This window comes from Eurosta solidaginis, chromosome 4 (assembly GCF_040869045.1).
Source record: "Eurosta solidaginis isolate ZX-2024a chromosome 4, ASM4086904v1, whole genome shotgun sequence".
NCBI classification, from domain to species: domain Eukaryota; kingdom Metazoa; phylum Arthropoda; class Insecta; order Diptera; family Tephritidae; genus Eurosta; species Eurosta solidaginis.
Window position 1 is genome coordinate 152467262 of NC_090322.1, and position 16533 is coordinate 152483794.

Consider the following 16533-nt stretch of genomic DNA (forward strand, 5'->3'; position numbering starts at 1 on the left):
CCCTCTTTGTGATCGTCATTATATCAAAAGGGACCTACGGGGATAAAGAATCATTTGAGTTATATGCAATAATATTGAATTATTGTAGAAATTCAAAAATTATCGTGGTAAGATTTTACATATTGTAACGAATTTACTTGCAAATCCTCTTATTTGCCCTTCTGCTAAGTTCGAATCACTAAACTGTTGAATAAATAACTCCAATATTGAATAATGGAAAAATGACCTTTATTAAAGTACTTCACAATAACACTTATACTTTGCAACTAGCTTGCTTAACAACCAAACTGATTGATAGCTCAAATGAAACTCTACTATTTCCCGACAGATTGCGTGCTTAATCAATAACTGCTTGATAGCTCAAATCAAACTGAATTCCAGCGCCTCTACATTTGCTGCCTTTTATACTCTCTGATTTCAACGTTCGCATCTTCTAGGAGCTTCCATTTCCAGAATCTACTAGTTGCTATCAGCTCTCAAATTTCTCAGCTGTAACTACAATTGCACGATTTTGTAGCTTCTCTCATTGCATACTTTCACGAGTATCTCAGATATATGCATGTGTTTGTGCATTGATTCTCCGCTGCTCGTATACGTACATGGTACATATGTGTAGACGCAATTATTGTTTCGTTTATGTATATACATAATGATTTATATATGGATGTGCATGATATCACTGTTTAGCATCGGCTTAGAGATAGCAGCACCACTTAGTTTTACTAATATTCGTAACAATATTTTCAGCACAAAAATAGTACACATTAAATAACTTATAATTACGTAAAAATGCTAAACCAAAAAACGTTTGAACACTTGCAAAATAGTGTAATTATATATAGATTTTAAATAACCAAAAAATATTTCAGGTTTTGTTTCACCACAAAGTTTTATTTAATTTTAAACTTCGCGTTATTTCACTTATGTAAATTGTACTACGTAGCGCGTCAACAACTAACAGTTTGACAGCAGATTATTCAATGAAGAATAATTATTATAAGAAATGATAATTACCGTTATATACAGTGGACATTTTAAAAACAAACTGCATTAAATGTTCAAAAAAAATGGCTTGAAAATTTTTACTTTATCGCGTCTAAACCAAGCAAAAATGCAGCCGTACCAATTACCTAATTTCCTTCTACCACCTGTATGGTTCCGCCATGATGAAACTATTTAGATAGTTGAAGCATTTTTTTTTTTCAAGCTCATTTGCAAGCAAAAGCAACTATTATAACTCTTTTTACAGCTACCTATAACAATTTGGTGAAATAAACATACCTCTGTAGATATGGGAGCAGTGGTTCGGGCTTCCACGTCTTATGTTGGACATACACTGAAAGAAATGGTGCTAGTAAATTAAACAAATCGGTTCTGTTGTTCTTGACTTAACGGAGATTCGGTGAAATTGATCGAATTATGGTTAATTCGACAGAGTTCTTTGTCAAGCGAACAAATTAATTTAGTCATTTCAACAGAAGAGAAATTGTCGCTCTTAAGTTAACAAAATTTTGTAAAATTTACAGATTCCTAATCAATCTAACTGTTTTTCTGACAACTGATCTTACAGGTCATTTCAACGGCGATCAACTGTCAATACATGAGCAAATTTCAAAGAGAATTTTATGCTCACTGCGCTCTCTACTTTGTACTTATGACGATGGTTCCACTTGCTAAAAAAAACACCAAAATAAGAAAAACATCAAATCGAAAAAACACACAAGATGGGAAAACAAGGAAAAACTAGTTTTTCAGTTATCAACACAAAACGAAAAAACCCTTTTTTGAATTTATTGTGAAAAAAATTATGAGATACCGGGACACCTATTTATCGGGTACAATTTTGCAACTTCTCGTCCAAGCGAAATGCAAAATTGCGCCCTCTTGTTGCAAAAGTTTTGCTTGAACGAACAGGTTTTTTCCAAAGTTAGTAACATTTAGTTCAAGTTTTTATGAATTTTCACTCACGCGAACGAATCTAATAAGATAATAAAAAAAAAAATCCTTTTTTAATGTTGATGTTTCCGACAAAATAAAAGTTTGAATTGTTTTGGAATCGTCTCAACATAAAGTGTTACGAAAATTAAACTTGCCGAATTACATGTAAAGTTGCTCCAGTGGTGAATTACCTTCCTGCGATTTGATCCTTTACTTTTCTATAACTTACAAGTTCTCTTTTTAAAATGTTCCGTCAAACATTTATACTACAAGTTTTGTTCGAAACAATCAAGTGTGGCAACTACATGCGAGAAAAAAAATTGAGAATGAGCTGAGCTGCAACTGAAAGAATTGGAAATCAGTTATCAGTATGTGTAACAAGCATGCGTATTTATGTATTCACGTATTTATATGGCGGCCGACGTGGTGTGATGGTAGTGTGCTCCGCCTACCACACCGAAGACCCTGGGTTCACACCCCGGGAAAACCAACATCAAAATTTTAGAAATAACCTTTTTCAATTAGAAGAAAAATTTTCTAAGCGGAGTCGCCCCTCGGCAGTGTTCGGCAAGCACTCCGAGTGTATTTCTGCCATGAAATGCTCTCAGTGAAAACTCATATGCCTTGCAGATGCCGTTCGGAGTCGTCATAAAACAAGTAGTTCGCGTCCCGCCAATTTGTAAGAAAAATTAAAAAGGAGCATGACCCAAATAGAGAGAGAAGATTGGCCTAAAATCTATTCAGAGGTTATCGCCCCCTACATTCATTTATTTATATGGCAACATAGTTGTCGCAACAACTTTTTTTTGTTCATTTGACTACTAAAACGGTCAATTACGAATCAACGATTTGTGCGCTGTTGATTCAACATCTTGTTGCGATGTATAAAAATTTACAGAAATTTCGGTTGAATTGGTCTGTATTTCGGTTGATTTTACCAGTCTGTTTCTTTCAGTGTATATAATGTCTTTAATTTTTGAGGAAGAAATAAAATCTAATCAATTTGTTATAACAGTTTCAATAACAGTGGTTCAAAATGTTTGACTGCCAAAAATTTTACATTTTAAGATCGCGGGTTCGAATCGAGATAACAACGAAAATTGTTTTACATTTTATCTAGACATTTCCGCGTCTATAAACATTTTTATTGCTTTCGCATTGGATTTTTTAAGAAAATAAAATAAAGTTTTTTTATACATTTTTTTTTTTTTTTATTTTCTTCTTGTTATTTTTTGGTAACAATAAAAACAAATATAACAACATCAACAACGTCTACAAACTTACGTTGTTGCTAAACAGGTACATTACAACAAAAATTCAAATATTTAACATTTACACTTAGACGGCTAGTAATGTGTGGGTTTATATGTATGTACACAGTTATGATTGTATATCACAATACGATTAATATTTCCTTAAATCGTATGCAGGTGCAATATGACACAGCGGATTAGGAATGACATTTGGCATGCAGCAACGAAACAAAATGACTATCCAAGTCACCTTTTATGCATATCTATGAAGAAGAGAAGGTGGTGTGTGATGAACACAATTTGCTAATAGTTGTAATGGTGATGTTGGGGCAAAACGCGTTGATGGCGTGATTACGCAAATTCGGCAATGGGCAGTGGACAACCATGATACACATGCTAACATATTTGTTTGTATTAATCAGTCTCAGTTGATGTGCCATTTGGCTGTGTGGTGCTGCCAACAAATCATGTCGTAACACACTAACGCTTGCGAATAGTACAATATGTACAAAAAATTTCTGCTATTTATGGCAAATGAGTTGAGCTTAATCCCAGCCACCGCCGCCACCAGCAGACCAACCGCCGCTACCGCCCGAAGACCAGCCACCACCGCCGCCACCAGAACTCCAACCACCAGCACCGCCGCCATAACCGCCGGAGCCGCTATCACTGATGACTTTTACGATTTTAACTTCAGCACCAGAATCATGTCCACCATGCCCACCACCACCATAACCGCCATCAAAGCCACCACCATGACCACCGCCGAAACCGCCATCTTCATGCACAACTTTAATGATTTTCACATCACCACCATGACCACCGCCGTGTCCACCATGACCGCCACCACCGCTGTAACCACCGTGACCGCCGTGTCCACCACCGCCGCCAGCGCTGATAACTTTAATGATTTTCACTTCACCTCCGGAGCCATGATCGTCATGTCCGCCGCCGTAGCCGCCATCAAAACCACCGCCATGTCCGCCACTGAAACCAGCATCAAAGCCGCCACCGCCATAACCGCCATGATCACCATGACCGCCACCGTGGCCGCCTTCACTAATGACTTTGATGATTTTTACTTCGCCACCATGTCCGCCGCCGCCGCCACCATGACCGTGATCGCTATGGCCGCCGCCACCATATGAATAACCACCGCCGCCGCCGCCGCCACCGCCACCAAGACTCAAGAAGCCTGCTTGAGCTGTGGCTGCTACTGCTAAAATGCAAATGAAAATCTGCAAGAAAGAATTTGTAGAAAAAAAATTTGCAGCGTGAATATTTTGTAATCCTTTTTAACGTTTATCACAGGATTTGCACTTTTTTTCAGTGTAGCCATACCTTCATTTTGTTGTAGTTTATGCTTAGTTATGTGGCACAGGTAAGAAAGTAGACGAAGTTAACCAAACACCAGTTGCAAAGGGAACTGTGTTACTGATGACTTTCCAGTGTCATCTACCAACTTTATATAGCACCAAAGTGCGCCGACGCTGTAAAATGTTGCGCTGCTGCCCCAAAAACAAAATTCGATGAGAAACAAAATTTATGAAAACGAAAGTGTTTGACTGCATTCAAAGCGCGAATTACAACAATTTTGCTAAATAGATGGTGTTTGATATAAAATTCATAGATGCGAAAGGCGACCACGAAGTAAAAGATTATTTGTAGCAGTGAAGAAAGAAGAAAAACAAAACATTAAAAACCAAACATAATCTCCCGGTCAAGCAGCTGTTAATTTTTTTTTTTTTTATTTTTCAAGTTTTGGAATCTCCATCATCTTTGTATGGCATGAGATGAGTTGTGTGTTACTAACTTCATTTGGTTTTTTTTTCTAAAAACAAGTTCAAACCATAACATTGGCGTTATGTCAATGGTGTTGGTGCTGCAAGCGGTTAGCATATTGCAACAGTTTCATAATGAATTTGTAAATGGAAATAAAAAAAAACCAACGTGATTAAAGGAAATACGCATTTTGAAATGAAATTGATGATGAGGTTGGTGGGTTGCTGAAATTTATAGAGCCAAACTACAAGACAACCAACATTTTTGAACTTAGCGAGGGCTAAGGCCCATTAATCGTAGAGTAGCTACATACATACATACATACATGTAAGGCATGTTAGAGCATATTATAAAATGATTACTAGTTAAAATTTTCTAAGCAAACTCCTAAACAATCAAATCATTAGCCTAACACCAGGTGGCTTCTTCTTGTATTACGTTTTTTGTTTAATTTTAACTTCATTAATTGATATGGTTTTTTGTTTTTTCATCGCTGACCATCTTTTATTTGTGAATAATAATCTTTATGTGACAATTAACTTTCAATAAATGGAATTGGGTCTCTGCTTTGGTTATTATTTCGAGGTGTTAATTGAAGGCCACGGAAGGCCAGTTGGAAATTCCCTTTCGTTACGATCACATTGGTATGATCAAGTTTGGTAGCTGTGGTGCGGTCGGTGCCAAGCCCAAGTTAAAGAATCGTTTTAATTAATTTATTTATTTATTTCTTACAGCTTATACTAAGTCTAGCGTATACCTATATATAGTAACTAATAAATAATCTAATTTAAGTTATTTATATGAATGTATTGACTGCCCAAATGGAGTGAGAGATAGGTAGCGGACGAATGACACCAACGTAAGGATGGTACCAGTTGTATCTGGCGCTGTTAACGTACTTAAATTGCGAAGGCAACATCTGAACGGCGCACGGTGGGGTTTGATCAATTTAGCTGTCCAAAAGACGATTTTTCAAAATATTCCAACTTTTTTTTAAATACTCTCCCTGACGTTCCTAGATGTCCACTGAATAGTATACATACCCCAAAACCCATCTGCAACGTCAACGGAGCTAACCGCGCACATCTAAAGTTGTATAAAAATTGTGTGCAGTTCGATGTATTTTGGGATTAAAAAGCAATATACATTCTAACCTAAATACTTGTTCACTTTTTTAGCCTTAATGAAATCTAGTTACATTTTCTTCTAGGACAGGTAAATGTGTTTTTAATTCATATGTTAGGTTTTTTATACCGCATGTTTTAACTGAATTATTCTACTTGTAATGCTACTACTTTTCAATATTACATTTTTTAAACCCTTGCAAACAAAAAGATATATCTTTTTTTCATGGCATATCATGTCAGTAATTTTTTGGCAATACATTAGCTTATGTTTGTTTCAAAGTTTAATAACAAAAACGGGGGAGCATACCCGCGAATTTTTTATTGGTGATCAATTTTGTAAGAGACTGATACCCCTATTGGCAAAAGGTGGCAACCTTGTGAAAACATCCTCATTGGCAACACCTAGGTGAAAAGTCTTAGAATGTAATACTGTATCGATGAACCAAATTTGATTCAAATCGGTCAATCCGTTTCCAAGATGGTGGTGGATATACAAAGAAATATAAAAAAGGAGGTGAGGTGGCAACCCTAAGTGGCAAACCTACTCAAAAGGGTCAATAGAAATGCGGACTAAAATACCTTTCGTTTGATACCCATATTGACATACATATCTCATGTAATGTAAAAAAATTACCCCGTGTCCCTCCGAAACCGGGGGCTCGCTCCAAGTAATTCTGCGCGGAACACCGTGAATTTACTGTAAAAAATTTCCTTTCATAACAATGAAGTGAGACAACCACTTGTTTAACAGAAATAACTGCTGTTTTAGTTTTGGCCAGCTAGATTGATCAAATACCCCACCGTGCGGCGATGCACTTATTAGGTTGAGTGATGCGTTACAGTATGAGCTTCGGCTACTTTTTTCATACGTGGGAAAGCTTCCTAGTGCCAGCGTAGCGTACTCGGGATGTATGCAATGCTATTGGTGATTCGGAAATTTTCCTACCCTGCACTAGAACGGCAGTGTTCTACAGTAATTGTACAATTTGTGTTTAACTTCCCTTATGTTACTAGATTTTTAACATCATTTGGTAATTCTTTGTAGAATTTTAGTCCCCTATAGTACAAATTACATTTGTCTGCTTCTGTTCTATAAGCATGTAAAGTAAAATCATTTATTCTTACATATTTTATGTTACTTTTCGGCAATGTTCGGAAAGCACTCCGAGTGTATTTCTGTCATGAAAAGCTCTCAGTGAAAACACATCTGCCTTGCAGATGCCGTTCGGTGTCGGCATAAAACAAGTAGGTCCCGTCCCGCCACCTTGTAGGAAAAATTAAAAAGGAACACGACGTAAATTGGAAGAAAAGCTCGGCCTTAAATATTTTCGGAGGTTATCGCGTCTTTCATTTAATATTTTATTTTTCAAATAATCAGGCACGTTGCCTTCTATTATGTTTGTAATAAACTTCATCGTATGATAAAACAGTAGCTGTTTAATGCTTAGCCAATTTAGAGCGGTTAGCACATCTCTGATAGATGTGCCTCAGCGTTTCCTAAGAATAAATTGCATAGCTAGGTTTTGTTGCTTTTGCAGTTTATAAATTTGGCTATCTCTCATAATGAAGAAAAATTTTGGACAATATATGAAGTGAAGTTCGATTATCCATCTGTAAACCATTACCATGTACCGTCTACTTAAGCACTTGCAGGTTCTATGCATGAAATATATCTTGTTGGCTATTTTCCCAACTGTGTAATCGATGTGCTCACTAAATTTGAGTTTATCATCGATTTTGATTCCTAAATACTTGAAAGTGCTGACTTTGTCAATAGCTCCGCTGTTTATATTTAGAAGTGGTAACTCATTGTTTTGAAAATTCCTTCTTGATATAACCATAAATATTGTTTTGCTTATATTCAGTTTCAATCTATTCGAGCATAACCAATCATATACTCTGTTTAAGTCTTCTTGTAATTTTATATATATTTCAGTGATATTATCTCCACTAAGCATCAAGAATGTATCGTCAGCAAAGAGTTTAATATAACAGTACTTTAGAGAATTAGTTATATCATTAATATTGTAACGAATTTAGTGATGATAGTATGCCTTAGTGTTGCTAATATTCGTCACAATATAAATATTAAATACATAGAATAGGCGCCAGGACAAACCCTTGCGGAAGTCCAACAGGCATCTATCTTTTTTTCTGACAGGGATGATCGAACTACAATTCTTTGACTTCTCTTCATTATAAATTCTTTGAAGCATTAAAGCTCCGTTTCCGTAACACCTATGCCATAAAGTTTTTTTAGCAATACATTTTGATCGATATTCTCAAAAGCACGTTTTAAGTCTAGGAATACAGCTATTAGACGTTTATTTTTGCTCAGATCTTTTTTCCAGTTATTTAAAACAAGGTTCAAGACACTTTTACAAAAATGTTTTTCCGAGTTTTTGTGTCCGCCGATTTTAAGGAAATAATTCAAATCCAGCACACCACAAATTGGAATAGAAGCTTGACCCTTAATCTCTTCGCAGTTTCACCAGCGCCAAAATAGTATTTCTTTTTATTATTGTAATATCATTTTACTTAGTCTCCGAGGGCGAAGCCGCCAAGGATGGGATGCAGAAGAAGAAGAGTGGTGTTGATGGAAATCCGTCAAATCAATCTGCAGCATTCTAAGACGGCTTCCGCAAACTTGTTGCTCTGTCTTGAGAAAGGCGGAGTGGATATAGTCCTTGTCCAGGAGCCGTGGCTTAGAAGTAACGGCGGAAAAATTGCTGGATTAAGGACGGGAAAATTCAATACCTTGGTGCATGGGGAGGCAGGTAGGCCTAGATCCTGTGTGCTTAATAAAAAGGAATTTAAAGCTTTTATTCTCTCTAATTTCAGCAATGCTGACGTAACCACGGTCTGCCTCGAGCGAGGCAGTAACGAATTGTGGGTGGTCTCAGCGTATATGCCCCATGGGGACGTAACGGGACCACCACCTGTGATACTGGGCGAAATCACCGCTGAAGCAAGGCGGAGAGGTGTTGGCGTAATCATAGGTGCCGATGATAATGCACACCATAACATATGGGGAGCTCGGATACGAACACCAGATGTGAGTCTTTATTTACTTTTATTGTAGATGAGGGACTTTGTATATGTAATAGGGGGAATGACCCGACATTTATTACTGCGGTAAGGGAGGAGGTCCTGGACCTCACCCTGGTTAGCAGAGAACTGGAAGATCGGATATCTGACTGGAGAGTTCTCAACGAGCACTCCTTCTCTGATCACCGATATATTCAGTTCTCGGTGAACGAAGAACGTCCCGGTAAAATATCTTTTAGGAACCCTAAAAGTACCAACTGGGACTTGTATTGTAGGAAGTTGAGAGAGCTATTGCCTGAGGCGCCTATTGTTGGTTCGGACCTGTCCGAATCTGAAATAGACGGTCTGGTGGAAAACTTCACCTCGGCAAGCAATAGCGCCTTTCAACAGTCCTGCCCACTGAAAACTTACAGGGGGAAGGGCAAGCCGCCCTGGTGGTCTGATTCCCTTGACGGCCTAAGAGCGTCCAGTAGGCGGCTCTTTAACAGAGCCAGGAGGAGTAAACTACCCTCGGACTGGGAGCTCTATAAGGTGAGTCTGGGGATTTATAAATATGAAATAAGGATAGCCAAGCGAGATTCATGGCAAAGTTTCTGCGAAAGCGTAGAGGGCTGCAATGAATCCCCGAGGCTTAGAACAATACTCTCTAGGAATCCCGCCCCTCGGGGGTATCTGAGAGATGATGGTGGGGACTGGTCGATGAGTAGCGAGGAGTCCCTGAGACTTTTACTGGACAATCATTTTCCCGATGTCCCAGTTGCACAGGGATTTTCGCTTGCATGGTCGGCGGTTGCTGGCCATGCAGAAATGCCTGCCATTCCACTACGGGAAAGTCAAATATCCTGGGCTATAAATTCGTTCAAGCCCTATAAGTCACCCGGTCCGGATGGCATCATTCCTGCGCAACTTCAAAAGTCTTTAGGGATTTCCTGCCACTGGTTGGCCATCATCTACACTAACTGCCTCAGGCTTAACTATATCCCTAAGTCGTGGCACACGGTTAGGGTCATCTTCATTCCGAAGGCCGGCAGGAGCTCTCATGTGTCACCTAATGATTTCAGGCCAATCAGTCTCTCGTCGTTTCTTCTTAAGACGTTTGAGCGGCTGATTGACCTGTACCTACAGGAAAGGATACCTGGGGGTTACTGTCGGCTTCACAGCATGCGTACTGCAAGGGCAGATCCACGGAAACGGCTCTCCAATCGATTGTAAAGCAAATATAGGGGTCTCTAGAACATAAAGAGTATGCTCTGGGTGCCTTTCTAGACATCGAGGGGGCTTTTAACAATGTCTTACCGGGGGCAATCGAAAGAGCTCTGGTGGGTTTAGGAGTCGAAGCGGCTCTGGTTGAATTTATTAGCAAACTTCTATGCGGCAGAATTGTCGCAGCGGAGTGGGGAGGGGCCATAATTAGGAGGAAGGTGTGCAGGGGCATGCCACAGGGGGGTGTCCTATCTCCTCTGCTCTGGGTTGTGGTAGTCAACGAGCTTCTTGTGGAGCTGGAAGCCAATGGTTGTCGGGTGGTTGCCTATGCAGATGACCTCGCTATCCTAGTCAGAGGCAAATTTCTGGGCACCCTGCGCGATGTTCTGCAGGGCTACCTGGATACTGTGGCTAGGTGGGCTGAATCATGTGGATTGGCGGTCAACCCGGGAAAAACAGAATTGGTTCTTTTTACAAGGAGATATAATATACCCCTTCAGAACTCTATCGATTGGAGGGGTACCGTTGGTACTTACTGACAGGGTTAAATATTTGGGAATTGTTCTGGACAAGAAGCTGTCCTGGAGGCCCAATGTGGAAGATAGGGCCAGGAAGGCCGCGGTTGCCTTATACTGCTGCAGGGGGGCTATCGGAAAGAGATGGGGGCTCTCGCCAGGAGTAGTACACTGGCTTTATGGGATGGTGGTCAAACCGATTCTGCTCTATGGGGTGCTGGTCTGGTGGAAAGCACTGGACACGGCGAGCACCTCCAAAATGTTAGTGTCAGTGCAACGGACGGCGCTTATTGGTATCAGTGGCGCTATGAGAACAACACCTACCTTGGCACTGAATTTCATGCTGAATATACATCCAGTAGATATTGCGGGAAAGGCAGCCGCGGCCGGATCGTTAGTCAGGCTTCGTGATATGGGTTATATGCTTTCTGATTTCGGACACTCTAGCCTTCTTACTAGTTTCGACTTTATCCCGGACAGGACGGACTATTTCATGCCGATGGCCGCTCCCTATACAACCTTCACCCCAGTCATTCCCCCGAGGGAGGAGTGGGGAAGAGGAATTATCTGGGGCATGGGATCGGTTAACTTGTTCAGGGATGGGTCGAAGTTGGACGTAAAGGTTGGCGGGGGGTCTTTTGTCAAGAGCTAAATGTAAGCCGCAAGTTTAAGTTGGCTGATCACTGCAGTGTATTCCAAGCGGAAGTTGCTGCGATTAAGGATGCGGTGGATGAAATGCTATCCAGCGCTACTACGGTTAGGGAATTTAACATCTACTCTGATAGCCAAGCGGCTATAAAGGCCTTGAGCTCAACTACAGTGCGATCGAGGGTGGTCTGGGAGTGCCTCACCTCACTTGCGATTGCATCGAATTAGTTTACAATTAAAATTATCTGGCCCCCGGGCCAAAGTGATATTTCGGGTAACTGTCAAGCGGATCACTTAGCCCGAATCGGTACAACTGAACCGGATGAAGATGGCTGTAGGGATTTCGGGATTCCGCTAGCCACCTGTGGATTGCTCTTCCATAGCTGGGCCTCGAGTCAGCTCAGCAAACGTTGGGCGGACACTACGTCTTGCAGGGTATCAAGATATTTCTAATTGGGTTCACTAAGGCTCACCTATCAATGGTCATTGGGGTTTTGACAGGGCACTGTCCCATGGGTATCCATGCGGTACGTCTCAATATATTGGAAACTCCATCCTGCTGCAGCTGTATGGAGGATGATGAGGTGGAATCACCAAATCACTTTATGCTTGACTGCCCAGCTTTTGCCAGAATTAGGCGAAAGTATTTCGGTCGTGACTCACTTGGATCTCCCGAGGAGCTATCCAAGGTTGAGATCGGGATCATTCGGAACTTTATCGTTGCTACCCAACGATTCTCTAAGTAGTTATATCTACGTCACAGTTAGTTTAGTTTATTATATTTGGTATCACAACGGACCGTCATGTTGTCCAAGTGAGCTTCCCCTATCAGGGAAGCTACCACCCAACCTAACCTAACCTAATATCATTTTACTGGTGCCTTCATTTATGTTGATCTCTTCCTTTTTGAGCTAATGTTTATGATGTGGTAAACTATAACCACGAAGCGCACATGTCTTGTGGACTTTTGGATTTAAGGGGTTTCCATCACATTTAAAGCTTCTCCAGCCCATTTTTCGACCTCATCTAACCGTTTATCCAGCATGCGAAGCTCTGACGACGCCAAGTTTCACACGGCGGTTGGATTGTATGAACTAGAAGTTTCAACGTAGACACATTGAAATTCTCCCGAGATGGTCGGGTGGTACCTTATTGCTTTTTCCGGAGCCTACGAGCAAAGGATCATCAGATAAGTTAAATGTATGGTCGAATATGTATGCTGCCATACAAAGTTTGTGGAAAGTAAAGCCACGCAAAAAGTGGAGATGTTGTTAAATTAAGGTTTTTCAATTCGTTAATGTACAGAATTATATGGGCGATTCTCCGCGAACTTACAGTTTTGTGTCTTTTCGAAATTTGAAATATATTAAAGCATTTTCTATGAATTAAATTAGTAGTAGTAGTATATTTATTTTCAACCATTCAAAAGATCATACATTTGTAAGATAATGAATAAACATTAAAGACTTAAAAATAGTTTAAAATAAATTAAAATTATGGCAGTAACAAACGTGTTGAGCTCCACACTATAATTGACTAAACTTATTTGACATAAAGAGCTTACATAATCTCTCCCATTAAGGATGTTTACCACACTTGCCAGTTTCAAAACTTTTCCACCAAAACTAACCAACCGGTAATCATTGTAGGCTGGGCAAACACCGATAAAGTGGTGAACACTTTCATCATCGCCTAGGTTACATACTGGACATATTGCAGTTGTTACGTTCTTGAAAAATCTCGCACTAAATTAAATTATGTAATTGAGTTAAAGTTATGTTTATTTTAAAGTTTCATGTTGAATTTTATTGACTGGTCATCAGTTTTATGAATTTATAGTTCATAATACCCTACAAATGTCACAACCGTGGCATGTCCACAGCCACATTTTTCATAACATTTTAGGTGGTAACTTTTTTATACCTTTCATGAACATGAAATGGTATATTAACTTTGGTCCGATGTTTGTAACGTTGAGAAATATAGAAGATAGACTCACCATTAAGTATACCGAATTGATCAGGGCGACGAACTGAGTTGATATAGACATGTCCGTCTGTCCGTCTGTCTGTTTTCACGCAAACTAGTCCCTCAAATTTTGAGATATCTCAATGAAATTTGGCACAAGGATGTATTTTTGTATTATATTAGACATTTGTCGGATCCGGTAGCATCGGACCACTATAACATATATCTCCCATACAACCGATCGTTCAGATAAGACGATTTTTGTCATTCCTGTCGCAATTTAAAAAGTATAAACGTGAAACTCGGTGATATATATTCCAATATATCATAGAAGAAATCCTGTAAAAATCATTTCGATCGGAGCTATATATAATATATATCCCATATAACTTATCGTTCAGATAAGGGGGTTTTTTGCCATTTTTTATTTAATATTTATCTTAATAATCGTTTAGGTATGCACATCTATATATTTCTTATCTAATACATCCGATTATTTGGAGATTACGAACGGGATAAGATTATTGTTCAGCCGCATTCATGAAAGGTATGAAGTCTTCGACACAGCCGAAAACAGTCCCGTCTTACTTGTTAATCTTTAATTACACGAGTAATAAACTGTCATTATATTAAATAATTGACTTAATCTGCAATATTAAATGTTTTTTAATGATAACATTCCTATTTTCGCTTTGTAATTTGATTTTGAAAAGTGTCCCTCAGTCTTCGAGTAAAAAATATTATTCAAATCCTTACGTTGGTTCTGCTTTTGTGCACACTGGTTTGTGACATGTGAGTGTGCATTTTGATCAGCAAGTGTCCGCGTATATTTCCATGTTAATGTTTGCAATCTTAAAATAACTAATATCCATTTTTAAACACTGAAGAACTGGAAAAACGGTACGTATCAAAAAATCGTGTCACAACCGTCGCACTTGTAATTTTGTAGTTTTAAGTTAAGTACCGTCTCTTGTACCATTTTTCTTTAAAGTTTACTGACATAACCTTAAAATTTTACGGAAAATCTTGCGAGTCATACTTTTAGCTTTTTCATAGTTTTTTTAATGAGCAACTTATGGTCAAAATGTCACAGCCGTGGCAGGTTTCAGTATCAAGAGCAGAAATTAATAGCTCTAGCTCGTTCACTTTGGGAATGTTTTTTAGCTATAAAAACTCATAGAAAAATGGTTGAAAATACTTGAAAATGAAGCGGAGAATCGCCCATATGTAAATTCGGCATACCTGATTTTGGCCCAAGCTTCTTCTTCAATTTTTCGTTTGAAGAACTACTGTTGATAATTGGTCCCTTTAGAAAAAGATCTAGCTTATGAACAGGAATTGGTTTATTCAAAGAAAGCTTTGACGGATTTTTTCCCTGAAGTTTAGTTATTCTTTGTTGTAGCGATAAAAACACTCCCCCAAGGTTTTTTGGAGTGTTGTCTATGTTGCTGGTCCTTTGCCGGATATATATCTGGTACGTTCCGGTAGCAAGCACCATTAAGGTACAATCCCGACCATCTAGGGAACGATTTAATATGACCACATTGTACCTTCAAGGCAATCCCTCCCCCACCCCCTCGTTCCATGGAACTTGGGGTCGCCAGAGCATCTGCTGCTAAAGAAACAAGATTCGCCACGGGTGGGTGAGGTTGGAAATTGGGTTGGAGAAGCTATAAATTGCGCTGACAACCCCTGGTTACGCTACACAACCAATTGAATCATTTGAGTATTTTAGTCACCTCTTATGGCAGGCATATATGCCGCGGGTATATTCTAAGTCCCTTATCCGCTGGGGCTAATTTTAATTTAGTAATTTCGCCTTATTCAGTGCACACAAAAAAAAGCGTAAAATATTTAAAATTGAACAAAATTTTCATAAATTCAACAAAATGAAATTAAAATCCAAACCACATTAGCATACCATACCGATGGTTGGGTGTGTGCTTAGGGGTAACGAGGTTATTTATATATGTCGTTATATCTATTACATATTCTACAAAAACAAAATTCCCTATAATACATTTTTTTGGTCAGATCACTTAACAACCAGGCTGAGGTGAATGGGCTTTTACAGGAAGAGAAAGGCATCGGCAGACGCATGAGTGCGAGAAGCTTGAGCTTCTAGCCACCAGGACTAACGCCCGCAAATTTTAACAAAAAATCGGCGACAGATGGAAGGTTTTAAGTTCGGGGCAAGCTCCTGTAAGAATGAAAACTTTATATTATGGAGGGAACATTTCAGCTCTAAAGCATTCTTCAATTACTGGCGTATACTAACGACATTGACGTCATCGACCTGAACGCCCGCACCGCAAGTTCTGCTTGCGAGTTAGCGCATTTACCCCTTGCAACCCCGCCACTGTTCGCAGCCAGATAAATATGACACAAAATATATTAGAAAGTATTTGCCAAATGTTGTATGTGATGGGCCAAATAAACTTCAATTCCCAAGTCTGAAGTTCCTTCATATTTATAAACGCAACATCTTGGTTGATTGTGGCGATGTTACTGGAATACATAAGCTTGTGTTAGAAACCTCTATATGAAAAATTTGATTATACCGCGGCCTTTAATAAAAATAATGCAAATTTTCTTTTGACTTGACATTTTTCTGCACTGCGAAGTGTGTTGAATTGGCTTTGCTATCACCTTATATAGATTCGCCTCGCATATTGCTGAACCAAGACGCTGTATGGAACATATCTAGAACCAGCAATCAGCTCATGGGATAACAAGACCCAAGCCTTGAAATTAATAAATAATTTTTTGGACAGTGACTTCGCCAAGGCGAATCTGAACAAGATGATGGCAAAAATTCAAATAATTCGCCGTGTAGAAGAATATCAAGTCAAAAGAAAATTTTCCTTGATTTCGATTAACTAAATTATTGTGGTACACCTTCATTGTATGAAACATAAAAAAAAAAAATAAATGCAAGGCGCGATAACCTCCGAAGAGATCTAAGGCCGAACTTCTCTTTCAATTTGCGTCGTTCTCCTCTTGATTTTCCCTACAAATTGGGCGGACGGGACCTACATGTTTTATGCCGAC

General features: G+C 39.2%; 1 protein-coding gene across 1 annotated transcript; it reads right to left on the minus strand.

Annotated features, from left to right (window-relative positions):
* Nucleotides 1-3124: 3124 nt before the first annotated feature.
* Nucleotides 3125-4685, minus strand: LOC137250509 (ctenidin-1-like). The gene is made up of 2 exons (XM_067783450.1): nt 4533-4685; nt 3125-4429 (listed from the first exon to the last, which is right to left on the minus strand). The coding sequence occupies exons 1-2, from the start codon at nt 4536-4538 to the stop codon at nt 3737-3739; spliced, it is 699 nt and encodes a 232-aa protein (XP_067639551.1). The 5' UTR covers nt 4539-4685; the 3' UTR covers nt 3125-3736.
* Between the last annotated feature and the right edge of the window lie 11848 nt (nt 4686-16533).